The sequence below is a fragment of the Caloenas nicobarica genome, chromosome 4 (assembly GCF_036013445.1).
Source record: "Caloenas nicobarica isolate bCalNic1 chromosome 4, bCalNic1.hap1, whole genome shotgun sequence".
Lineage (NCBI taxonomy): Eukaryota > Metazoa > Chordata > Aves > Columbiformes > Columbidae > Caloenas > Caloenas nicobarica.
In genome coordinates, this window is record NC_088248.1 from 66073887 (window position 1) to 66099426 (window position 25540).

The following is a 25540-nucleotide window of genomic DNA, read 5'->3' on the forward strand; positions in this document are numbered from 1 at the left end:
TCAAAACACTTCAGTTTTTGAGTTAGAAAATGAATTGTGACTTGTATTGTGTACTACAGGAGAGACTGGTGGAAGCTGCTGTAGAAAGTGTGTATGGGACCAGCAATAATATTAATAGACTGGTGCAAAACTACTATCAGCAATTAGGAGAAATCATAGAAGACTATGAAGGGAAAAAGCTTCAACAATTGAAATCCTTACAAGGTATGTATGAGATTGACAGCTATAAGATAATTCTTGGTTTTGAACAGATAAATTAATTTTCTTATCACTGTAAAGACTTCTTTTAAATACAATGGAAATCTGTTATTTAAAATTAAGCAACAAAGCAAAATGAATGTGCAGGTCGATTTCCATCCTTGAAGAAGAAGAGGTAGAACTGTTATTATTAATAATGACTTGAATTACAGTCATAGATGCAGGACCCTGTTACTCGAAGTTTGGTACAGACACACAGAATGATAACCCAGTGTTGAAGGTTATAGCTTAACCACAAACTCTGGTTCACCAAGCTAAGATCAGAGATGCCACCATAGTCATAACCACCAGCAGTTGATTTTCTGGTGCTCTGAATCTCAACACAAGACAGAATAATATAGAAAGCAAAGAGTTGTACAAGTGTTAGGTTGTGCAGCTGACATCTACCATAAACACTGTTCAACTTTGCGTATTAATGTATGCAAATAAAATGAATCCATGAATCAAATATGCAAAGGGGGAGAGAGAGGGTATATGACAGGCCCCTGCAAACTGAATCTTTTCCCTAGAAGGGAGGAGATCTGAATTCGCAATCCCTGCTCCCATGTTAGAAAACATAAACATCATTGGCTCACAGTCTGCTTCCTCTGAGGTGACTGCCCTCAGCTTTGGAGAGTAGATTCTCATATTCATTCCTTTTTTTGGGCTCAGTGAAATGTTATTGTCTCTGAAGTTGAGGAAATGCATTAGAGGAGACACCAAAAAGCCGAGCATGCCCATCCTGGAATGTTGTGTGAGCTATTGAATTGTTTCTTAGCTGTCAACCAGGAGCCTCTTCCCAGTTGTGAAACTGCTGAAGATGATTATGAACTGCTGAATCTCAAATAAATACAGGGAATTTCTCCTGGAATTATTTTTAATTGCTCAGTTCCTTCAGGACAGGAGAATAAAAGCAAACTGTGATTATTGATTTCTTTTGTAAACACTCTCTCCTCTCCTGGGTGAAGACTATTGGCATTTAATGAAGTTAGCATGTTAGCAAAATGACAATATCATCAGAGGCTAAGTATTTGAGACACATGGAATGGATTTTTTTTCTAAAAAGTGAGTATGCAATTTTAAATAGAACTTTAACCACAGACAACCAATGGTAAGACAAGGGGTGATGGATGCAAACTGGAACACAAGAGGTTCCACTTAAATTTGAGAAGAAACTTCTTCTCAGTGAGGGTGACGGAACACTGGAACAGGCTGCCCAGGGAGGTTGTGGAGTCTCCTTCTCTGGAGACATTCAAAACCCGCCTGGACACCTTCCTGTGTAACCTCATCTGGGTGTTCCTGTTCCGGCAGGGGGATTGGACTGGATGATCTTTCGAGGTCCCTTCCAATCCCTAACATTCTGTGATTCTGTGATTCCGTGAAGAGAGTTTTTGAAGAGGAACAGGCGTATCCACTCAAGGCCGAGATGCAGAGATGAGCTGGTAGGAAAGATTTGTGAGCCCCCATAGGAGCTAGATATGCTCACTGGTTATAAGACAGAACCAATCTGTTCTGCACCACTCTGTTGTGAACCTTGAAGACTTTAATATTGGAATCTGAAGTACCAGGCTTAGGCAAAATCTTCGTAGACATTTTTGACAATCTGTATTTTAGACATTGGCAGCTAACAAGTCAGTCAGTTCCTTGAGTTCTTGCAAAGTCCCTCTAAAGACTTCTTTAGCCCTGACTCAGCCAACTACAGAGCCTGAAATCCCTTTGATTTAAGCAGGAATTAAAACTGAAGCCTGTTCCAGAATGCTTCTCTGATCTGAGCTTAGATGGTTGTCATCACACACTTGAATGTTCTGCTTTATCAGTGTTTTGATATTGTTCTCAACTGGTCTCCCAGTTAGGTTGTGAGACCTAAAATACCAGTCACTAGAACTAAGGTAGGCCTTCTGGTAACTGCTTATTTAGATTATTTTTTCTCCTATAGTTTGTGTGGATGCATTATTGTTTCAGTGTATTGGTGTTCCATGAACTACAAGGAAGAAAAATTACATGTGTAAGCAGAGCACATTTTCTTTTCAACTGAAGAAAAAGAAAATCCTGCTGCTGCAATGTAAGCCTACAAGCATGAGGGAGAGAGTATTTATGGTGGTAATAAAAGCAGGAGTGGTTTATATTTGGGTGTCCAGAGAGAAATCCAGCTGAAATTCACAGATCAAATTAAATGGTACTGTGAAAAAATATTGCAAACCTATATGTGCATGCTGCAACCCAGCTGAGATTTTCGGTATCAACAGATAACTACTTCAACTTTGTTGGTGCGTTTTACATTAGGAGTGGGGACTACCATTTAATGAGGGACTTACATGTCTTAATACGCGCAATGTCTTTAAGCTTTGTCCAAATTTGTGATGCAGAACCCCACTCCTTTCTCATTTCAGCTGCTGTACCAGCCCCAGAAACACTTAAATTTCTCTCCATGGTTCTTAACAGCCTGATGCTCTGCTCTGGCCTTGCTAGGCAGCCAACTGCTTTCCATCCAAGCTCAGCCAGGAGGCAGAACACCCATCTTTCTTCCTTTTCTGTAGAGCCTGCTTTGTCAGGTGATCTCCAGGCATGATCGCCACACTGAGAGTGTGATCCTCAGCAAATAGTCTTATAACTTCTCTCTCTAAAACACAAGACGGAAAAAACAGTGTTGGCAGTAGAGCCACGTACTATGGCATAGCCCTGGGGTTAGAATGGCCACATAAGAAATTTTTTATGTATTTCATTCAGTGATAACTAAATGGGAGCAAGGAGCATAATGCTGGGCTTCTCTCTCCCAGTGACTGGATTTAATGTTAAGCTAGAGGATTTTGCTTCTTTAGGTATCCCTTTGCCTAGTAAATCTGAATTTACGGTCTGTCTGGCACAGCCACAGGAAAAAAAAGGTGGAGAATATCTCCTCTCTCCCAGCCAGCCCAGCCCAGCCTAAAGCTCAGCCAGTAACTGCTCCCTGATGGTGCTGTTGGTAGGAGAGGTGCCTGCCAGCCTCTCTGAGCCTTTGGAAAAGGTCAGGTGCTCCCCAAGAGAATGTTATGCACCCTAATCTGTTACGTACCGATCTGTCTCCCTCCTTCTGTGTTTTATTTAAAAGTGGTGCAGGGAAACCGGACCTATCTGTCAGATGTGCCCCAAGCCTTGCTGCCAGGCAGGACTTCAGGGGCAAGAGTCAGGAGTCTGGTCAGCAGATAAATGCCAAGTTACTTGTAGAGTGTGAGCATACACAAAAGTACCAGAATATTTTGACATCAGTCCTGCATTCCTATGACTACATAGCCTCCGAGTGGAGTTTTTCTTTATAATGCATTTTTCATTTAGGTATTACAGTTCTGGCTTAAGGTGTCAAGGTCTTTTCATAAAATTTCTGCTTTGAATTCCATGTTAATCATTTAGTCTGGTAGGAGAAGTAGGTAAGAATAGGAATTCAGTGACATTACCATCTCAGATAAATGATGCACAAACTATTGTCCATCAACAGATCACAGTGGCAGAGCAAGAGTAAGAAGTATTTGATATCCCTAAAGAGCAGTAGCTTTGGAAAGACTGCCTAGAACAGGGAATAATTTGTGCTGATGCAAAACGTAAATTCTAAGGTTGCCACAACTCAGAGTTTGTAATTTTGAGCAGAAGATTTTAAAAAAACATTATTTCAGCAGAAAGAGGTGAAAGGAACAGACCTAGGAAGAAACAAGAGAATGAACTGGCATTGAAAGAGAAACAGACCAAAGGCCTCCTGAATGTATCATCCACAGTGCATCAAAGGTAAGAGCAGGCAGCAGCACTGCTGCCTCTATTCAAATGTTGTGAGTGTTTGCAAATCTACATAAATGTCCGGCTGAATAAATTACTTGATTTTGCATTTTATATTTGTCTTTGATGGAAAAGAAATATCTGTTGCCAAATTATGTCTGCTCTTTGATCTCAGAAAATTACTTTCTTATTAAATAAACTGATGCTCATTAATTACAGACTGAAGAACTATACATAGTTTGAAAAGAGCCTGAAAACCAATGCCAAAACATATGCCAAATTTTAAAAGAAATTTTACATAAATATGGGATGGGAACCAATGCTTTCTAATTCATTATGTTCCATCTTTTCTCCTTTTAACATAAAACCTATTTGTTAGTTTGCTGTTGAGTAACCATATACTAAGATTTCAGTGAATGCCTTGGACAATCAAGATTACTTGCACTAAATTTAGAGTGGAGTCCCTCAAATGTTAATTAGATAAAATTCTTATTTAATTCATTAGTGATTTTACAAAACTTAGAGTCCAGACAAGAAGCACTGCAATTACAAAGCAATAAGTTGTCATGAAAAGCTGTACAACTTCGCGTGCACAGGATACGTTTTTGTAATTGTTTTATGTCTTTTCTCTTGATTTATTACCTAGGACAACACAGCATCTACAATTTTGACATTTTAAAGAAGTTAATTCTTTTTTTAGACATCCTGGTACTTCTAAATTGAAAGAAATCATTGCCCACTTTCTGTTTCTCATCCTTGTTTGAATCAGTATAGAAATGGATTTGGGTAACAAAAGGCTTCATAAAGGATCCGTTAGTTATTCCTTATCAAGTTTATAATTTATTCTGACATATAAATTAACTTCTAGCTCTTGTCTCAGTTTTTCTCCCAGAATCTCTTCTAATGTCTTAAAGCAAAATACCATCAAATGGGCCCTCATGCAAGCAGGAATATGGCATTCAAGAATGTAACTACTCAGTATCTAAGCTGGTCTCATAACCATTAGTAATGAAACCTGTTTTCCTACTGCCATTATGATTTCTTTTATGGTCAAATCCCAGTCCTGTGTAAATTAATGACAAAATTTCCATTAATATTTCTAAGTTTTAGTAAACTCAAAATAGATTCTTTTATTTCCTTCTGCTCTTGGTGCAAGGTTATGAGTGTGAGTTCAAAAAGCAATTTGAAAGTTAACCTTCTGTAAGCATTGACCATGACAATAGCAACTTAATTATGTGTAGTTGTCAGAAACAATTTGTGTTATCCCCTTCCCTGAGGAATGATTGGGTGATTGACAGCATTGCTTCAGGGTAGATCAGGCAAGAAAACAGAAGAAATATAGATTCAGCAAAATTACAGCCATCCAGGTTCTACTGTACTAACATTAATCTTTAACCAGCAAAATAAAACCAGTGAAGAATATAGTTGGCAATATTCCCAGTTGGCAAGTTTTGATTTAACACATTTCTGGCTCAGTCTCAACCTGGTACTGAAGAGCCCTGAATGAAATGCCTAATTCTTAATCCCTTATCCTCACACCTGATCCTCTAACATCTTGTCTCTTTGGCAAGAAGACAGTAAAGCTGACTTTAGAAATGTGCAATGGCTTTGAAAGCAGACTTCAACATTAGTGGTGAACTCCAAGTCCCAAAGTCCAAGCATGGACAAGCCAAACTCCTGCTGCAATTCCTGCCTCTGAAAGGAGATTGTATTCCATGGAGAACCCAAGCAGGTTATTAAAATAAATAAAGTAAAAATCTGCTGCAAAATTGTTTGTCCCAGGAGAAGCTGGATGGGCTGATACTGTTGATAAGTCTTTCTCTCTACAAAATCTTGTAAATATACCAGGATTGTATTCCTCCCTTGGTCTGAACAACATCGGTATTTTTAAATTTCTCTTTACCAGGATGGTGCTGCAGCAAAAGAAGGTTTTGTCTCAGTTTGAACTGCAGCAGCAAATTCGTCTGGAGTCTCTGAAACAAAAGCTGCTGGGACTGCATCATCTCGAATCTGAGCTGGAGAATCAGCTAAAGGTAGATGAGGGTTAAATGACTCAGGGATCTGAAGCAGTCAATGGGAAAACATCAGACGAGGTTGTAAAGGTCTCTTAGCTGTCCCAGTTGAAATCAATGGTAGGATTCACTACTGCCTTCATCATTGAAGCTATAGCTCAAAACCCAGTAACACATACAGACAGTTAACAGTTTGAAACTATTTCCTACAAAGAGAACCAGGGACTTGGCGGAGGTGTTATATTCACTATTGTGCTTATTGACAGCGCTGTATTGCCTGTTGCAAGCACAGACTCACTTTTTGGTTACTTGAATGTCTCTACCTAGTCAGATGGAGACTACTCAGCCACTCTGCTGGTACCTCAGTGTGCTTGAGTTCACAGCAAGAAGAACGGGGATCAGGCCCAAACACAGTGTAGACGCGACCAGCCAGGTTTCACATCAGATCTCCCGCTCCTCTTCACATGCACGCTGTCAGCCTGTTTCTGTCAAGTGCTGTTAACAAGAAGCTAGAGTGATTCTCACTGTTAGTCTTTGGTAGGAAAAACATCAGTAATGCTAGCCATATTGTTTCCTGTGTTTCTGCAATGACATACACCTTTTTGTCATGCCACATGTAGAATAACACAACCCAGAACCAAGCCGTGTTGTGTTAACTGATGTCTGGTTCATCCTTGCGCGCAGGAAGCTGAGCAGGACTTCATGAGCGAGTTGGCTGCGCTGGCCCGAGTTCCAGTGCCTGTGAAGAAGAAACCTTCAAAAAGAAGCAAGGCAGCAGGTTGGTACAACCCCAGATTGTTTTAAAAAACACATAATCCCATGTATCTGTGTATTTTGCAATGTAACACGAGAGGTTTGGGAGAGATTTTTCGTCAGTGCCATTTCCCTAATTGGGATATGGAAAAGGCAACCTTCCGAGGTCATCCAGCTCGCCAATAGCAGAGCCACAAGTAAGTGTCACTGTTCCTCACTCCAGAGCAGTCCTTTAGCTAATAGATCACATTGTATCCACTGAGGTCTTTGCCTTGCTCAAACCAGGATTATATTTCACGTCTTTATCATGTTCTCTAAAAAGGACTATGTTCATCTTGATCACTAAGTCTTTGAGAGCACAGTAGAGCTGGATCATCCAGTTTTCATTCTCTTGGTAGAATGGAAGAATTGGCCTTGCCACACACATGCTCAGAAGTAAAACCTTACTGGAAGAGGAATTTGAAATATTTATATGAATTTACTGCAGTTTTAACAAGTTAGACTAATTGATTATTCAGGAGACACTTAGGGACCAATTGTCAGAATAGTAGTTGTGTTCCCTGGTTTATATTTGGGGTGGAGCATGCAAATTCTCATCCTTTGAACCATGCAATTCTTCTGTCATTTATCAGAATGAAACACTTCGCATTACTTTTGAAAAATGCTGAAAGGTGAGACAGATACCTGAAAGGGAAAAGCAGCTCACTCAGCTGGACAATTTTGAAATCTCTCTCCCCAGCTGGTTATTTCCCAAGCGTTCAGAGCTGTTTGTCCTCGTATGCACCATGACCCCAGGGACACATGTGGAAGCATAGCTCAGGGCCCTAAACCAGTGACTTTTTAACATCAGATTGTTCTGATTCAAATCACATAAAATTATGAAGTGACTTTTCTTCTGTTTGCTGGTAGTAAAAAGCCATTTTCAGTTACTTGCTACAAAACTATATGGTAGGTGTTTCAACTGTTCCACCTCATGGAAACACACTTCAGTGTTCAGCAAGTATGGAAGTTCAATGTCTGCTCTGTGAGAACTAACTGATAGTGAAAAACCAATATTCTAGGCTAATGTAAAGTGGAATGATTTCCTTGGAATTTAAAAGTATATGTCTGAAATGTTAGAGTATGTTTTTTTGCTTTAGGTTAATCAAAACCAAACAAGCTTTACTATCTGTGATTCTTTCTTTTTTAATCCACATGCGTTTGGCAATTCAGGGGAAAGAACAACCTCAAAAATAAAGACCTGTCAGTCACCAGAATCAGAAGACAAAGATAATTCTCATGAAAATACTCAAGAGCCCCCTGGGCTGACTTCTGGCTTATGCAGGTACAGTAGAGGCTAAAAAAAAATGGACATGTGAAAAACTATTTATAAAAAGCAGTACAAAATCTTCTTGATAAGCAGGTATGTCAAACAAACACAAAATGCAACACCTACACTAGCTGAGCTTCTTCCTTAACACTTACTTCTCACATATATTTGACCTTTTTTCCCCGTATTATTTTTTTAATTTAGGAAAATCATCTGACTTTGCTTGACTGTGCTGTTATGCATTTTATAAATAACTTTGATTTTAGGTAGTGAAATGAGAAATACTCTTTGCAAATTTCTTTTAATTAGTTTGGGATTTTTTTTAAATCTGAGTCACAGACAACATAAATCAGCACAGACAAGTGAATCCAATGGAACTAGGCTGACATGTAGCAACCAAAATATGGTCTGTGGTATTTAGGCTTTCAACTTCCACCTTTATTTCAGGAACAAAGGCAAGCGCCAGTCTTTGGCTGATGAGGGTAGCAGCTCTAACAATTATTTTCTTGATAGATGTTTCAGTTGGCGTATGTTGGGGAACTAACTAGAGGAGAAGAAATGGCTACAAACCTGAAAGATGCCAGCTGATGACTACGGGCAGATCAAACCAGCCAGCTGGTTGCTGGGGCATGATATATTGAGCAGAGCAAATCCTGTTGACAGGCAAAGCAAACAGTTGGTTCTCAGGAGCCACAGGCCTTTGGGGAAAAGTATTTATCCCCTGAGTGACCTCAGCCTGGGACTGACTTCAGGAGATGGCTCCTTTCCCTGATGGCATCAACCCTTTTCACACACTCCTTTCCCACAGCCAACAAGAAATACGTGTGTGGGGAACAGGGACCCAACAAAGGAATGTTTATGCAACTTTGTTTTGGCAGCCTCAACAGGGGCAGCTGAAACCAGTGAGTGCAGAAGTTATATAGCAAGCACCTTTTTTCTCTTAGTAAATTAGATTAGTTTAAGAGAGAATTGTAGCATTTGAATAAAAAATGTCTACCATTTTGTTTTATTTTTTCTTGTTTGCTTCTTTCAGAGAGAGGTTAAAAAGTCCATGTGAAGGAGAGAGTGAACGGAGGGAAAACTCAAAGATGCTGGAAAAAATAGGAAACAGGTAGTAAAAGCTTTTGTTTGAGCTGTCTGAACACAGAGTACCAACGCATTCTTCTGGGGAACCTCAACAACTATAAATACTTACTGAGCTGCTTTACTGAGAAACAACAGAGAAATCAGTAACCTAGAAATCTTCTTTCGCTGTGGACCAAGAATCAATCCTGGCTTTCTTTAGCTGTTAATAAAACATTCCCACTTGGTTTTGTTAAGGAGGAACAAAGAAGTCTTTAATATAAGATCTTCCAGATCATTTGGGGAATGTGGAGGGTATTTTAGATTAGGAATATACCTGAGGAAAGTGCACTCCTAGGAGAACAGATCCGCAGTAGGCTGGTTGCCTTGGTCAGTGTATCTGAATAAGGTTTCATTACAATAGTGATGTACCATTTGCTTTTGAGCCCTAAATGTGGTAGATCAGGACTTAATATTTTGTGATTGCTGCTTTGGACTAACAAAAATAGAAGTGTAAAGAATACGTAAACAGAGTTCAGATGGCATTGGTATGTCAAAAGATTACATTTGGTCTCTCTTTTGTTTTATTTTCAAAGGCTATGTATGCTTTTTAAAATTTGTACAAAGATTTTTATAAAGGTATTTCTCTGCCTTTGTCTCAGATTTCAAATTATTGTCTTTAGGAAGAGTGAGACAAAACCGGTTTACTGTTTGGTGTTTTATATTTCAATTTTTAGTCTTCTTCCTTCAGTACACTTTTGTTTCCAACATACTTGGTTATGCTCATTACACTTCTTATGGGAATTCTTGTTATGCAAAGCAGCTAGTTCTTACTGGCTGTACAGAGCTCCTGTATTGTGTAATAAATTGCCCCACTTAAGCAATCTTACAGCTTTCACTAAATGAAAATTTTCTGTCTTTTTAAAATGAACAGACTTTTTGCATCAGTTATGCAGTTTACCTCAGATAAAAGTAACTTTGCCAGGCATGTTACGCACGGTTGTTAAACAGCCTTTTAACTTGATTATTGTAAAAATGTGCTTTTTTTCTAAACCGTAGCACTTCAAGCGTTTGATTCTGGTATTTCAGCAATTGGTCTCTGTGGTCTCTACCTTCCTGATCTAGACATTTATGTTGCTGCTTGTTGGGCTTTTTTTCAAACAAATGCAGCCTGTTTACCTCTGAACATCTTAATTCTGCAGTGCATTCTATATAGATAGCAAAAAGGAAGCTTTTCCCGATAGAGTTGATGCTGTTTAAAACCATGCGGCACCAATCACAGGATGCAGCATCATCACCAGAGCGGGGTCTCTAGTCACCCAAGCGGGGTCTGCCGGGACGCCCTGTGACTCCGTTGGCTGGGCAGGGCTGAACTGGCTTTTTTTCTCCTTTAGAAAACATGGGAAGAGTCAGATTCTCCCAAAAGCAGGGCAGCAGTGCCCTCTTCCGAGCAGTGAGCAGGGTTTTATCCCTCGCTGATAGCGGTGAGAGGCCGGGAGCTTCGGGAAGGAGCCAGGGAAGGTGCCGACTTCTCCCCTTCTCCTCCTCTCCTTCTCCTCCTCTCCTTCTCCTCTCCTTCTCCTCCTCCTCCCCTCCTTCTCCCCTTCTCCTCCTCTCCTTCTCCCCTCCTCCTCCTCTCCTTCTCCCCTTCTCCTCCTCTCCTTCTCCCCTCCTCCTCCTCTCCTTCTCCCCTTCTCCTCCTCTCCTTCTCCCCTCCTCCTCCTCTCCTTCTCCCCCTCTCCTCCCCCCCCTCCTCCCCCTCTCCCCCTCCCCTCCTCCTCCTCTCCTTCTCCCCTCCTCCTCCTCCTCTCCTCCTTCCCTCCTCCTCCTCCTCCTCTCCTTCTCCCCTCCTCCTCCTCTCCTTCTCCCCTCCTCCTCCTCCTCTCCTTCTCCCCTCCTCCTCCTCCTCTCCTTCTCCCCTCCTCCTCCTCTCCTTCTCCCCATCTCCTCCCCTCCCCTCCTCCTCCCCTTCTCCCCTCCTCCTCCTCCTCCTCTTCTCCCCTCTTCCTCCTCCTCCTCTCCTTCTCCCCTCCTCCTCCTCTCTTTCTCCCCCCCTCCTCCTCTCTTTCTCCCCTCCTCCTCCTCTCCTTCTCCCCTCCTCCTCCTCTCCTTCTTCCCTCCTCCTCCTCTCCTTCTTCCCTCCTCCTCCTCTCCTTCTTCCCTCCTCCTCCTCCTCCTCCTCTCCTCCTCCCCCCCTTCGCCTCTCCTCCTCTCCTCCTCCCCTTCTCCTCCTCTCCTCCTCTCCTCCTCCCCCTCTCCTCCTCCCCCTCTTCTCCTTCTCCTCCTCTCCTCCTCCTCTCCTTCTCCTCCTCTCCTTCTCCCCTCCTCCTCTCCTTCTCCTCCTCTCCTCCTCCCCTCCTTCTCCTCCTCTCCTCCTCCCCTCCTTCTCCTCCTCTCCTCTTCCCCCTCTCCGCCTCCCCTCCTCCTCCTCTGCCTCCCCTTCTCCTCCTCTGCCTCCCCTTCTCCTCCTCTGCCTCCCCTTCTCCTCCTCTCCGCCTCCCCTTCTCTTCCTCTCCGCCTCCCCTTCTCTTCCTCTCCTGCTCCCCTTCTCCTCCTCTCCTGCTCCCCTTCTCCTCCTCTCCTGCTCCCCTTCTCCTCCTCCTCTCCTCCTGTCCTTCCCCTCCTTCTCTTCTCCCACAAAGTCACATTAGCTTCCTGACAGAACACCCACTACTCTTGCCCCTGTTACCAACTTCTCAGTCTCCTCGAGTTACTCCATGGATTTGCTGTCCTGTTTGAAGTCATGCAAGTATCCTACGTGTCATGGCACTTACTTAACATCACCCCCTGACAGTGGTGCAGATATTGAACAAGAAGGAGTTTCATTAGATGGAGAAACAAGTGTAGCAAGGGCCAAACTAAGCTCACAACAGTTTCTCTTCCATTAAGCACCATTCAAATATAATATTATGTTGTTACATTATTCAACTTTAACAATAGTAACAGTCTATATCTGTATCCTGATGCTGAAGATCTCCCTCCCATCTCCTGACATACTCATTACAGAGCGGGGTGTTTTTATGACTGGCTCCTCTGTTCAGTTTAAATCAATGTGACTGCTTATTTCTGAGCCAACACAGAACAGTACAGAGACAGAGATTTTTCTTGATGCTGTGAAATAGTTTATCACCAGCCAAGTGGGCACAACTCATTACAACAGTCACAAGTTTCAGCACGGAAGTTCCAATTACTCATCAGGAAGAAAAGATTCTCACCATGAAATGGCTGAACTGCTGGAGCAAGTAATCCAGAGAAGATGCACAATATAAATCCTTGGGGAGTTTCAACACTTAGCCGGACAAGCTCCCCATCAGCCTAACTTTGGAGTTAGCCCTGCTTTGAGTAGGAGGCTGTATTCCAGGTGATACCTCTTCCAACCTAAATCTATCTATGATTCCAATATGCCTTGTTACTGTCAGTTACTGAAATATTTGGTGCATGTGTATTGTCTACCCCCAAATCACCACCCTCCTTATACCTTCCCTGTGTTTTAAGCAATGGCAGAAATTGCTTGCGAGACAGGGAGATTGCTTGCGAGTCCCTAGGAGATAAACTGCTAAGCAGTTTTGCCAGCTGAGAGCATTCTCCAGCACAGTGGGTGTCAGATGGGGTAAACAGAGATACCTAGGTGCCAATCACTGCTCAGAACACTTGCTTTATAATGTAAAAGTTCTTGGCATCTATAGCAGTCTTTGTGAGCCGTTCTGACAGGAGCCGTTCTGACATCTAGAGATCCTTGAGCATAATAGCTTTTCGGTTGTGTTTCTCCCATGTGAACAAAAGCACCTTGGCAAATAAATTCATGGCAGAAAATCTGCCCACTACAGAGTACAAAGATGCTGCTAATTCTCAAGAAATTACAAGGCACTGGAAATGACGAAGACACTCAGAGGAATATAAGTATTATATGCCTGCCGACTTCTTTCGGCCTCCCTTAAGCTTATGTTGTTTGCTACTAGAACCCAGAGTAGACAGTCATCTGATCTGGTCCAGTCTACATTTTCAGTCCTTAAGGATGAAGATCAGCATATTGTGAAGAGAAGCACTTAAAAGCTGGGACAGCTGTTGGTTTTGGTACAGTCTTAGCATCACAATTAACAGGCTTTGCTACAAACACTGAAATTCAAAACATGTAACTGCATTGCTCCATAGGAGACAAACTGTAATGCAAGACAGATTGGTCCAAACTGTCACTAAGGAAACAATCCATGGGTCCACTCTTCTCTTCTACATCACTTGATTGACAAATACAGTCCTCAGATTGGCACTAGGGAAGAGCCAGTTTTACATCGTTAGGACTATATCAAGTATTAGAAGGTCACAGCCCTACTGCAAATTTTTAGAAGTTTGACAATTCAAAAAGCATGAAGACTTTGCACTGCTTTCTTCTTGTAGTTAACAGTTCCCCACCCACAAGTTCACAAATTTAACATCTCCCAGCTTGGTGCTCTTACAAGGGATCAAAGTCAAGTATAGTTTCCTATTCTGCAGATGTATTTGGGATCACCAGCTAATCCACATTTTATTTACTGTCAGCGTGTTATTTTTTTAAGGACAGGTTAGTAATGTGAGGCAGGGGTATTGCTTTGAAATAGGCCTGCAGATGGTAAGAGCAGCACCGCTTACCTTGCTTGGTTTAAACATCCCCCGCTCTTCAACAGTGTCACAGTAACCGTCTGAGTGAGGCATCCTTCACCTCACCTGCTGACCATGCAGTAAGGTACCTGTGCTCCAAAAACAGGCTGTTTAAATCCCATCCAGGTGGTACTGCACGTCTAGAGAGGAGAGACCCAGGCTCAGGACAGGATCCGTGGGCTTCCTGCAGGCTGTCCCTCAGCAGCAGCATGGGAGCAGCAGCTGGGCTGTGGGGACTTACGAACATCGTGGGCATGCTAAATGTATTTCTCCTCAGAGAAATCATAGCGGCGTTACATTGACCTGACAAGCACAGCCTTGTTCAGACAGAAGCACCGAACCGTGAAGTGCCTCACAAACACCCACACGTGTTTATTCACAGGCATTTCACCATGGAAAAATAAACACATTAACAACAGTGGATCTTTACTACCTTGTGGGCAAAGGGTTCTTTGGTTTAGGATGTTGTTTAGCATGTAGGAAAAGTGGAATCTGTCAATACTGTTTACACAATGATCACTTGTCACCTCAAGTATGACAAGCCTCATAGACCGAGTAGAAGTTTTACTTGGAGGTTAGCAATCTTCACTACTTGCACAAACATGTGCAAGAAAATCACTGAAGAAATTGTAACCAGCAGTTTCAAAATTTTCACGCTATGTCAAATTTGCCACATAGTTTCACAAGCCAGCTTTATTTCTATTTTCATGGTTAGATTACCTGAACTGTTGCTGGCTCTATGAACGCTCACAGCAAATGGTTTGGAACAGGACAGTGGAGATGGAGACTTGGCATTTCAGGATTACCTTACCTGCTAGGCTGTGGGTTATTCCAGGGCAGGTTGTCCTCAGCCTTCTCTGGTAGCATTATTTTACTTCATATAAAAAAAAACCCCAAAAACCTGAACCACCAAGTAAGCAAGTTATTTTACTTCATATAAAACACCTGAAGTATGAAGTGAGAAAGCAAGCCTCAGGATGAGCACAGTCTCCAGCCAATAGGAGACAGGAAGCTGAATCCTTAGCAGAAGGGGTTGCTCATGAAAAGCTTTGTTTTTCTCTTATTTTGGGAGTTCCCTTCAGGCAGAATTGCAGTGTTTCTTCACTGGTTCAGGTCAGGGCCAAGGCAAAAAGAGAAGCTGCTATTCAGAGCAGGTCTGCTGCCAGGTCAAGCTGGCTGAAGTGGAGTTTTCCAGATAAGCAGTTCCTTTCCCAGGCAAGCTGGAGGTAATACCGTACTGGCTTCAGAATGACAGGCTTCAGGTTGGCCCCTTTCCAAAACATTTATGTCCCACATGCACCTGGACTGCACTATGTGCCATGTACCAGTGCAGTTTATGGATGCATGGAAAGGATGGACCAGTGCTAAGTGATCAGGCATCCCAAATAGATAAAACCACTGTACTGGCACCACGCTGCTGCAAGAGTTTGCCCTTGTCCACACTACAGAGATGCACCAGGAAAAGTGCCACAAGGCCAAAGGGAGATATTTTGCTGACCTGTTCATAGCCCACGCCTCCCACAACAGCTGCAACACAATCAATCAGACAAGTGGTAGAAAAGGTTTTTTTGCATAGTTTGTGAATGAAGGTATTTCCTAGGCTCTTACTAAGAGAGAGAATTCAAATCCACTTTCCTCCCCTTACCTGCAGCATGTCTTGTTCATGCCATGCCCAAACACTGTCCTGGTTCAGTCAGCAGGGAAAAACAGTATGAAGTCAAACACAGCTTAAGTCAACCTGGAGCACTGCATACTGGTTCTGTACTACAGGTGAAGATGATGGCAAACAATTACCATTTCAGCAAATCAGATGCAGTCTTGAAGGTCTTGGGAGAAAGATAATTTAGGTTTCATTTGGCCAAAATGGAGGCAGCTGCAATGTAAATGGTAAGTATATTTTTACTGTGAGGTCGATTTAGTTAAGACAGATTATGGCATGCTATAGTATGCATATGCAGACATCTATACATTTATCAGCCCTTGTGATCTTGCGCATGATGTCAACCTGAAAGACAATTTCTCCTGACTTTCTCCACTCTAAATTCTCGATCATTGAGCAACAGCACTGGAAAGCAGAGGAAGACGCTTACCCATCAATTAATTTCCTTTATTTCACAAGCTTTGAATTCAGAAATTGAACCACGACTAGTAGATCTTGATACGGTAGAGTAAGTAAAAATGCATGTGATTACAAAGGAAAAACTTTGTACAAAAAACTTTAAAAATCCGACGGCAACTTGGATTATCTGTAAGTACCAAAACTCTCATGCAGAAGGAGAGCACTACTGCCCAGGTGGAGAAATCCCTGCAGGGGAGGCAATGGCATTGGTATGTATAAATTATGGCTCTAAAATGAAACAAGAAGGACACAGACTTGGAACGTACTGAGTGGGAACAGACAGGTGCTACAGAGACCGTTTGTCATTACATGTCCCGCTGATTTTCTGTGTCTGAGAGAAGTGCTTTTTGGGTTTATAATAAATTAAAGATGAAACAGAAGCTGCCTATACTACTCTACTACATACTTTCAAATGGCCATTTTCTTCCTTCATAAGTGTTTTTGGTGGCGTTTCTCAAATACGGACATTAATCTTGGCATCGTGTCTAGTCAATTGTTGGCAACGTGTTCTAAAGGGACTCACTCACAGAATGCAACTTGCATAAATAACTCAGTAACATGCATTAACTACTCTAATACAGCAAAAGGGTGCAAAGGAACCATCATTCAGTTACAAGACAAAGCTAAAACCTGTAGTCACTAAAGGGGCAATGGAAGCACCATGCTTTAAGGTGACTATGGCATGAAAGCACAATTGTGAGGCAAGTAGTTCCAAGCAAACACACCACACTATTATCACCTCTTCCTATACAAAAAAAAAAAAAAAAAAGACATTTCGTTTTTTTATTTCCATTAGTACCAAATAAAACTGTGGGTTTGATAACACAGATGTTGAAGGGAACAGACATTCCCATGATCCTTCATCCTTGTGTTTCTGTCCATCATCGTTTTTCAGCCAAGACTGGTAATATTAGAGCGACCACCAGGAGGTGCCACGATGCGATGGCCAGTGCGGCGTGGGTTGTTGTCATCTATCTGAGCTCCTGCAGCAACAAAAAAATCAGGAAACAAAGCTATGAAAAGGAAAAAAAACAGCAGTGCTGAGATTTTACCCATCTCGTTCCAGCTGCGTGCCACTCACACCACCATCAACTGGTTTCTCTTGAACCAGACCCCTGACTGAAGGTGATAAACAGACTTTCAAAACACATTTCTGTGCCTAGCTCCAGTTGTCTTCCATGAGAAGTGTAGGATTAAATTTTTGATGCTGACCCCACATGGGGAATTGTTTTCCATTGACTCGAAGAAGAGCCCATGCAGGGATGACAGCCTACAGACTGGGTTCCCTTTGCAAGGTCAGACCCTGACAAAAAATATTCCTGCTATAACTACAAAAAACCCTAAAAACATACATGTGCAGAGTGAATTTTTCAAACCTGCCTCATTGATTTAGAATACCTGTCCCTACTGAGTCCATGGGTCAACAGTACAGTAAATCTGATGTTAGCGATCATAAATCCAAGCGGAAAGGAACACCAACAACACCAACCCAATGTAAACTCACACCCACTTCAAAATTTTGAAAGGTTAAGCTTAAGGTGACAGCAAGCTTTCTGCTAGGATAAATATTGTCTGATCACATTCAGCTTCCTAAAGGCAATGTAAGACTACCATAAAAAGTGTAGGATTGTTTGAAATGCTATCACAGTTTCTGGTTCCATTTACTAATAATTGCTTAAGAACACAGTAATGTGTGTTTGCCTGATTTGTATCAAATTCATACTACTAGATGCCTTAGTAGTACCCAGATGCAGCAGTGAACTGTGAAACCACCACTTCAGATGCTTATGAAAATCCCACTTATCGGTTATTATTATTAGAGGTCAAATTTCTAATAACTTTTTTTGCTTTATATAGCTTTACATATCTGTATGTGCTCACCATGGCCCCAGGTCTATGGGCAAAAATATACTTCAACAAACTAGAAGGGTTTTTAACATATTTGCTCTCCTTGGGCTTTCCTCTGGAAGTTTCATTTAGTTTCTAAAGATCTGTCAGGGAGCGAAACTCCACCATCAGCTCCCACAGGGAAGAAAATCCAGTGACTTTCATAACATCATAAGGAGCCACTTATTTACCAGTTGGGCTGTAGACTTCTGAAGGACAAGGACTTGACACACTTGTCTTCAGGTGACAAGAATTGTTTCCAACAACGTCAAAGGAGGATTTTCCAGTCTGCTTCTTGCATACCATGGAAAATGTTTTGGGCACCAAGAGCAAAGAAGACAAGAAATACTCTGATCTCCGTATGAATAGCTTCTGCCTATGGGTTGCTGACCATGGACAAGGAGAGCTGAGGTTTCCATGTCCAGCAGTTTCTGGTGATGCAGCAAGAAAGAAATCTGAGATGTCTGAGCCACATGGGTTGCAACAGACCCAAGTCCTCAAGTCCCATCAGTTGTACATACCACCAAGGGGCCTCGGTCACATCAACCAGAGTCCTCAGCTAACTGTAATGGGCCAGGTAAATAATATTAAAGGACTGCATATGGAAAAAAAAAATTAGATTGCAAACATTTTTAGTATTTGGCAATTTGTAAAATATTCCTACGGAAAGAATGTATAAAAACATATATATACACATACATATATATATGTGTAAATATATACAGGTATGTGAGTATATATATAATCTTTTCATATTTGATTAAAGAAGTAATTATAATTGAAATTTATCACAAATAATCCATACTTGTGGCTTTAAAACATTTCTGAGGAGGCAGGCTGGCTTACCTGATAAGCTAAAATTGGATTGATGGAGGTTTCTGATTGGTGGGGGCTGGTTTTTGGCAGGGGAGGATTTAGTCGAGGGTGCAGGAGTTGCATATTTTGGCGTAGCTGGGATTTCATACACAGGTCCATCATACATTCCTCTGGAGACTCCTTGCAGTCCTCCCACCTAGATCAAGAGGAGAATAAAGATCCAGACACTGAATGCTCTGATAATGCTCCCTAATGATACTCCTGCCAATAGGCAGAGGGCACTGAGCACAGAGCTATATTCTGCATTAGCTGAATTAAAAACATACCTATACTCTCCTCAAAGCTACAGTCTGCTTTATATATAAAGGAAATTATGAAGCTTCCTCCCTCCATTTATGTATATATATATTTATATATACAAGAGATAAATCATTATTAGGCTTCCTTCATAGTCAATGGGGAGAAATGGGATTCAAAAGAACTACAGGTCTGACCTATTTTAAGTCAGACGAGTCACCATCACATCTTCTCTCTCCATTCAGAGCTGTTCAGCAGGGTTGGTTCAGCTGCTGAATCCCACTTGGGTTGTTGCAAGACTCATACCTCCTATACTGTTTGCAGCAATTTCATCTCCTACCCATATTTTCTCTGTTCCTCCTTTTCAAATATCTCATTATCTTCATTAGAACTCACTGAAAAGTGCTGGCAATTTTTAAATTAAAATTTCAAAAGTTTCCATTTCTTGTCATCAACTAGAAAAGCAATTGTATGCTAGACTGTGGCATGGGATCCATCTTTCATTATTTGTCAATAGAGTATCTGTCATTTGAGCTCTCATTTCAGTTTGAGGTCTCTGGATTTGATCCCTATATAGTTCCTGGTTTCATCCAGCTCTTACAGAAATCAATGCATTTTCTTTGCTTTCAGTGATAGGGACATCAGGCTCAGAAGAGCCACCGTTTCACAGGCTGACACAAAACAAATACCCAGAAGGGAGCAGCTGCCAATCACAGCAACTAACCAATCTTGCAGGGACCCACAAAGGCAGGAATTTATACCGCCATCCCCGCTCCGGGATAAATTTATACTGCTATCCTGTGCCAGTTACAGCTTTGCAGCTCCTTGTCTGACATGTTTTTCTATATTCCTTTGTGTCATATTCAAATGGTGGCTGATATGACTGCCTCTGGTGTTTTTCTAAATATTTCTGATCAGTAAAATTTGATAGCGGGAAAAGAAATGCAGACATGAATCTGCTCTCCCTTCCTCTCGGCAGGCAGCAGAGGGAGCTAAAAGAGCAAAAATATATGTCCTTTTCTTGGTCCTTTTGCAGACCTTTCCCTAAGTATCTAAAATCAAAGGTCTTTCCTAAAATCATAGAATCATAGAATCATTTCAGTTGAAAGAGACCCTCAGGATCATCAAGTCCAACCATAACCCAGCCTAACATTCGCACTAAACCATGTCCCTAAGAACCTCCAGGCCCACTTTGCAAAATGCGAGTTACTTAGCCCAGTTACTTCTGTGCATACTCCTGGTATAAGACGCCACTCTATGATATTTTTTTTTTAAAGTGTCGTTTTCACTATTGAAATTATATTTATATAATTAATATATAATCTTATATTACATTATATTACTATAGTAATATATCTTAATTAATTATCACATTATAATAATCTGATTTATATAGCACTCCCACGCACTAAACCCTTGAGGGGCAAGTGTGAAGAGAAGGCCCATGTCATCTAAGTGGGTAATGTAAAGAAAGTGCAATACTGATTGGTATTTTGCAAAACTTTTGCAGATGCATTTGGTTTTTATAGTGCCTTTTCTCATTAGAAGAGCAGACCTTCTCTATCCCACAGCTTGACAGAATTTGTATAACAAATTATGAAAGGCAAAAACCATGAGGTCTTAATTCCAGGTGCCATCCCCACAGGCTATGATATATGCTTGGTTGAAGAAAATAGGGGGTTTAGTCAATTTGTCTTGTTGCTTGTCCTCACACAGTAACTTTTTTGCTCACTGGCAAAAAGCATTTCCAAATAACCCTAAACTAGTGCCAAGCCAATCAGTTTTCAACAGAGGAGCACTGAATTAATCCAAAACCAGAAGTGACGCAGTCTTAATCTTGGTCATTTCCCAAGCTTTTTATTAAACACAAGAGAAAAGTGTTCTGAGCTGTGAATGCTGCTAACACTCAGTTCGGCACATGCACCAAGAACAGTTCACAGATGCCAAATACATTGAGCATCTCTGGCTTACATGCTTTTCTTCTCTGCAATGTGGCTGCTCAGTATGCAAAGCATGGTAACAATTTAAAATTCTGTTTTTCTTCTGGCTAACCCTCCTCCCAAAGAAGCTTTATCTTTTTCTTTTCTTTTTTTTTTTTTAATTTTAACTAGAAATAAATTCTGTCACTATTCCACCTCCCTTCAAAAGCCTGCACAGCTGGACACAAGGCAGTTATGCCCAACTGGCAATTATATGCTCTACCCACTGAAGCTCATGGTGTTAAAATTAAGTTACAGCAGTTCAAACTTACAGAGGAACCAGGCTTTTGGTCACATTTTGCACGTCATATACAGTCTCTCTGATATTGACTCGTATTAGTACAATAATAATAAAAAAACCATGTGCTACTGTCGTTCCAGGAGTGTATGGCTGTAAAGAAGATTAATATCTGATATTACCTTATTCCTGATTTTGATGCGCTGGTAAAGATATTCAGGGAAAGGTTTGCGAGGGATGAAGCGGCCCATTCCCTTATTTACATGCAGATTTCCATCTTCAAACACAATCTTCCCTTGGCTTATGACCACGAGTGGGGCACCGTGGCACTCCATTCCTTCAAAGATGTTGTACTCAATGGCCTGGGGATCAACCAACACATTCACTGCAAATTTGGTACAAGATCTCTTTCAGTTAGTAACTTATAATCTGTATTTGTAGTCATAATTTTAGACAACTGCCATTAAGAGGTGTACAAAATTGTTTTGTCTGAAGGAAAAGCAATGCATTTTGATATGAAATGATTTTAAAGAATCTCTCTGATCAGACTTTTCCATAGCTCGTTTTCCATCAGGGCTTTATCTCATTTGTTTTTGAGGACTTTCCATATTTATCCAGAGCATCTAGAACTGTGATAGCCTTAATAAGAAAGAAAATTGTGACTCAGCTGCCAGATACCCAGAGGACGTGGTCCCACTACACACATGCTGTGAGTGTGTAAGGGAATTTCAAAGGGGCTGACATACATATTTCTGTCTGAAAAGAAAGAACCAGGAAAGCCTGTGTCTAAATGGGAATGACTGTAAAAGGGCAGGTGATTATAAATTTCCTCAAAATACAGCTAGATCCCAAGATAGTGAAATAAAAACTGAATCACCTAAGCTTACTTTTTAAAGGTTTCTAAAGGTTTCTGCCTTTTTAATAGGAGCCATATTATGCAATTTCAAGTAAAACATTTGGAAGAATTGCCCAAAATAAAACCACCAAACAGTAAGGTAACAACTTTGAAATACACAACACATAAGATAAAACCTGTCACAGTCAAAATCAAAGCAACTGTGAGTCACTGGTACTCTGCACTAAGGGCAGAGAAATATGCAGCAAAGCTTTGGAATGAAATAGAAAATCCCAGCCGTGAAGATGCTCAGAGGTGTATTATCAAAATATTTAATCATCTGTCATAACTTAAAATACTGTTGATTTAATCATGCAATTTATAGTATCAGGTGCTTTTCGGGTAAGCAAAAACGTGAGCTGTTTTTAAATTCGTCATCGCAGCTTTACTAAACTCAGCTGCAGACCTGCTGATTCACATCTATTTACAGATCTGCCACAAGCATGTGAAAAATAGTGCAATATTATATGTGGAGAGAAAATAAATCCTTCCTGATCCCAGTGCTTCCAATGCAAGATTTCAGCACTTTCATCTTCTGAGACATTTACCCATTTCAGAATACAAATAGGCAGTTACCTCACTCCTCTATATCCCATATATTTGGTGTTCACATGAATTAGATCAACATTTGAAAAGCAATGGCAATATTTCTTTTTTCTTGCTGGTTTTCCTTTTCTCCTTACCGATTTGTGGCTTTTAGCTGTGATAGTCTTCACCTTATCAGGGTCCCAAATAACCACATCAGCATCTGATCCTACAGCAATCCGGCCTTTTCTTGGATACAGATTAAAGATTTTGGCAGCATTGGTACTGGTGACAGCTACAAACTGGCTCTCGTCCATCTTACCTGTGGCCTAAAAACAATGAGACTTGAGCAAAACATGCTTATAAAATGGGGATTTCTTATTCAGAGTGCCAAACAATCAGGGAGATGTGGGAAAGCATGTGGTTCATATATATGGTGATGTTGCGTGAAACAGAGTTTTTATCAAGCAGGGCTTTATACAAGGCACATTACTTGTGGGTTTGTAATAAACACAGGTTATTCCTGGCTTTCCAAAGAACAGCCAATAAAACCTTAATGCAGATGATACCATCAGGTTGCTCAGTTATCTAAAGTCCCTTTTTCTGCACACTGATGCATTTTGTTGCTAGTCCTAGTAATTTCCATTTAATTGTTTTAACCATTTAAAAACAGAGGTACTTATATGAGTATTATGAGATTAACTAAAAGATCAAGATTCAGACTCTTTCAGAAACATTTCTTGCAAATTAAGTCCGTTCTACTATTAGTATTACCAAACCTATACATTTAAGTAATACAACCCCAATTATAATATATATGTAGAGAGAGAGAAATTTCACCACCAATTGAAGATTTTATACAGTCAGTGATGGCTTAATAGTACCCATGCACAACAGCATTTGGATTTCTCAGTAGAGTATTTTGGGGTCTTCCCTGGCAATAAACAAGAACAATGTTCCAAGGAAGAACAATAGTGCCAAACTTTTTAGTATTAAACACTGATTTCCTGCCTGGTAAAACATGAGATTTGCAAAATATAAGTTACTCGGTGGTGCAAGACTGAATGTTACCACCTGTAAATCCCATGTTGCAGCCCTTGCTGCAGCTCCTTCCCTTTGTGGGAGTAACAAAGGGGAAATATCACCGGCTGGCTGCACTTTGCTTGCTTCCCTGCTTTGCTCCTGCACACCAGATATCTGAAGCTGCTTCTGTGCTTGGAACATCAATACTGGTCCCTGAAGAAAGTGGTTATTAAACACAGTCTAGGAGAAGTGTTCATGAGAGCCCTGTAAATACCACCGCTTCCCAATTTACAATATGCATTCAAGGGCAATGCAATGTAAGGTAATGAGTGTGCGTGGGTGTGAGGGAGCATGGGTTGTATATGCAAAGACAGACAATGGAGGGAGAACATCAGTATATATTAGGATCCATGGAACCATCAAAAAATTGCTCACTTATACCGGCACCCCACCACAAAATATGCCAGTATGAGTTACATGCGATGTTCTCCTTCAAAGCATTTTGTTGTCTAGCCTCGGGCTCGGCTGCCATCCATTTGTAATTTCTCAAAAGCAATGAGACACTTCCCAAATTCAAACAATCCATTCATCATGTTTATATGGGGTCCACTTCAAAATCATTAAACTGCTCCAGATCCTACATCTCTGAGAAGTATCCACTCTGACGCAACTGGAATATTAAGCGGTGGAGTCTGTGAAGCCTCACGTCTAATAAAACACGGTGGTATTGCAGTGTCAGAAGTGAAACACAGCCCCGAGTTCATGAAACTAGAGAAGGATTTTGAAATAAACAATTCACCTCCTAGTAGCACTCTCCTAGGGAATTCTCAGAAATATGTTAGAAAGTCACTTAAGTACTGGCCAGGAGTCTCCTGGCTTTCATTATTCAGCCAACACTCAATTTCTTTTTAGCCGATGAAAGTAAGTAAGTACTTACTACAGCCTTGTCCCAGACAACAGTCATTCTTTCCTCAATTCCATTGACCCCTTCAGGAATCATAGTGAAGTTGTCCTTTCCAATGGCTTTCTGGGCAGTGCTATACGGGCAGTGTCCACTTCCCGTCACCTGCAGGTCCCCGCTGCGGAGTTAACACACAGAAGGTTTAGACCAGGCATCACCAAGGTTACCTTGGTCTCAGACTAGCCGTGAATGGACCGTTCAAGCCTACACACCAGAGGCTGTAAATCATGTCAGCAGCCGTTACATGTTGGCTACAGATCACTGAAGAGCAACAGTGACATTGGACATCGCCACTTTCCCCCAGGAGCACCCTGAACTCCCAGATTACAGCTCCCTTGGGTTTCTCCAGCTGCTTATCAACAGAGATCAGGCACAAGCCCACTAACCAGGACAAAGGATTATTCCAGGATTAAGGAAATGATCAGAAGCTTGTCTGACATTCTCAAGGTAAATTAATTCATAACCATGTTGGAAAATAATGGCGGATTTTACAATACGAAGTCATAAGCATCAAGCTTGTTTCCCTGTATTTCTCCCCTGCACACATATTTTTCTTGCAATTCTTACATAAATATTTCTTATCTGACCTTCCAAAACAGAACCATGAAAATAAAAAGGAAGGAAAGTTTTATGTCAAGTAGTCTTCCAGTTAAACAAAGAAAAGCATAGCGCAAGTCAAACGTGCTCTGCATTTAGCTCACTTAAAAGGTCTTACACAGAAAAAGGCATCGAGTAATACACAAAAAGATCTACCAAATAATAATGCTTTTATTTAAGAAGTTGTTTTTTTCAGCCTAGAGATTTTTTTTTTTTTTGCAGAGAGCAGAACTGGATCACAGCTGCTCTTCGGAATAAGGAGGAACAACATGACCAATATCCACAGGGAACACATGATATTTTTAGGTCTCAATTAAGCTTACAGGAGGCAAGCACATTAAAACACACTATGATTTATCTTCCATCATTCCAAAAGGGTGATGTCGCCAAGAGCCTGTCATCCTTTTTTTTTAACTGATTATGTAAGTTGCAGCTCTGAAGCATCTGACTG

General features: G+C 41.1%; 2 protein-coding genes across 4 annotated transcripts in view; one reads left to right on the forward strand and one right to left on the reverse strand.

Moving 5' to 3' along the window:
• Window positions 1-9746, forward strand: part of EVC (EvC ciliary complex subunit 1) — a 49782-nt gene extending 40036 nt beyond the window's left edge. For both annotated transcript variants that reach the window (XM_065634805.1, XM_065634806.1), the window contains exons 16-21: window positions 60-204; window positions 3885-3993; window positions 5888-6014; window positions 6678-6771; window positions 7959-8070; window positions 9089-9746. In XM_065634805.1, the coding sequence (XP_065490877.1) occupies window positions 60-204; window positions 3885-3993; window positions 5888-6014; window positions 6678-6771; window positions 7959-8070; window positions 9089-9170 (669 nt within the window). In that variant the 3' untranslated portion in view covers window positions 9171-9746. The remainder of the gene's footprint in view (window positions 1-59; window positions 205-3884; window positions 3994-5887; window positions 6015-6677; window positions 6772-7958; window positions 8071-9088) is intronic.
• A 7016-nt stretch (window positions 9747-16762) lies between these two features.
• CRMP1 (collapsin response mediator protein 1) overlaps window positions 16763-25540 on the reverse strand; it is a 49667-nt gene continuing 40889 nt past the window's right edge. For both annotated transcript variants that reach the window (XM_065633379.1, XM_065633378.1), the window contains 5 exons: window positions 24469-24610; window positions 22667-22837; window positions 21271-21450; window positions 18605-18770; window positions 16763-16854 (listed from right to left, as the gene is read on the reverse strand). In XM_065633379.1, the coding sequence (XP_065489451.1) occupies window positions 16763-16854; window positions 18605-18770; window positions 21271-21450; window positions 22667-22837; window positions 24469-24610 (751 nt within the window). The remainder of the gene's footprint in view (window positions 16855-18604; window positions 18771-21270; window positions 21451-22666; window positions 22838-24468; window positions 24611-25540) is intronic.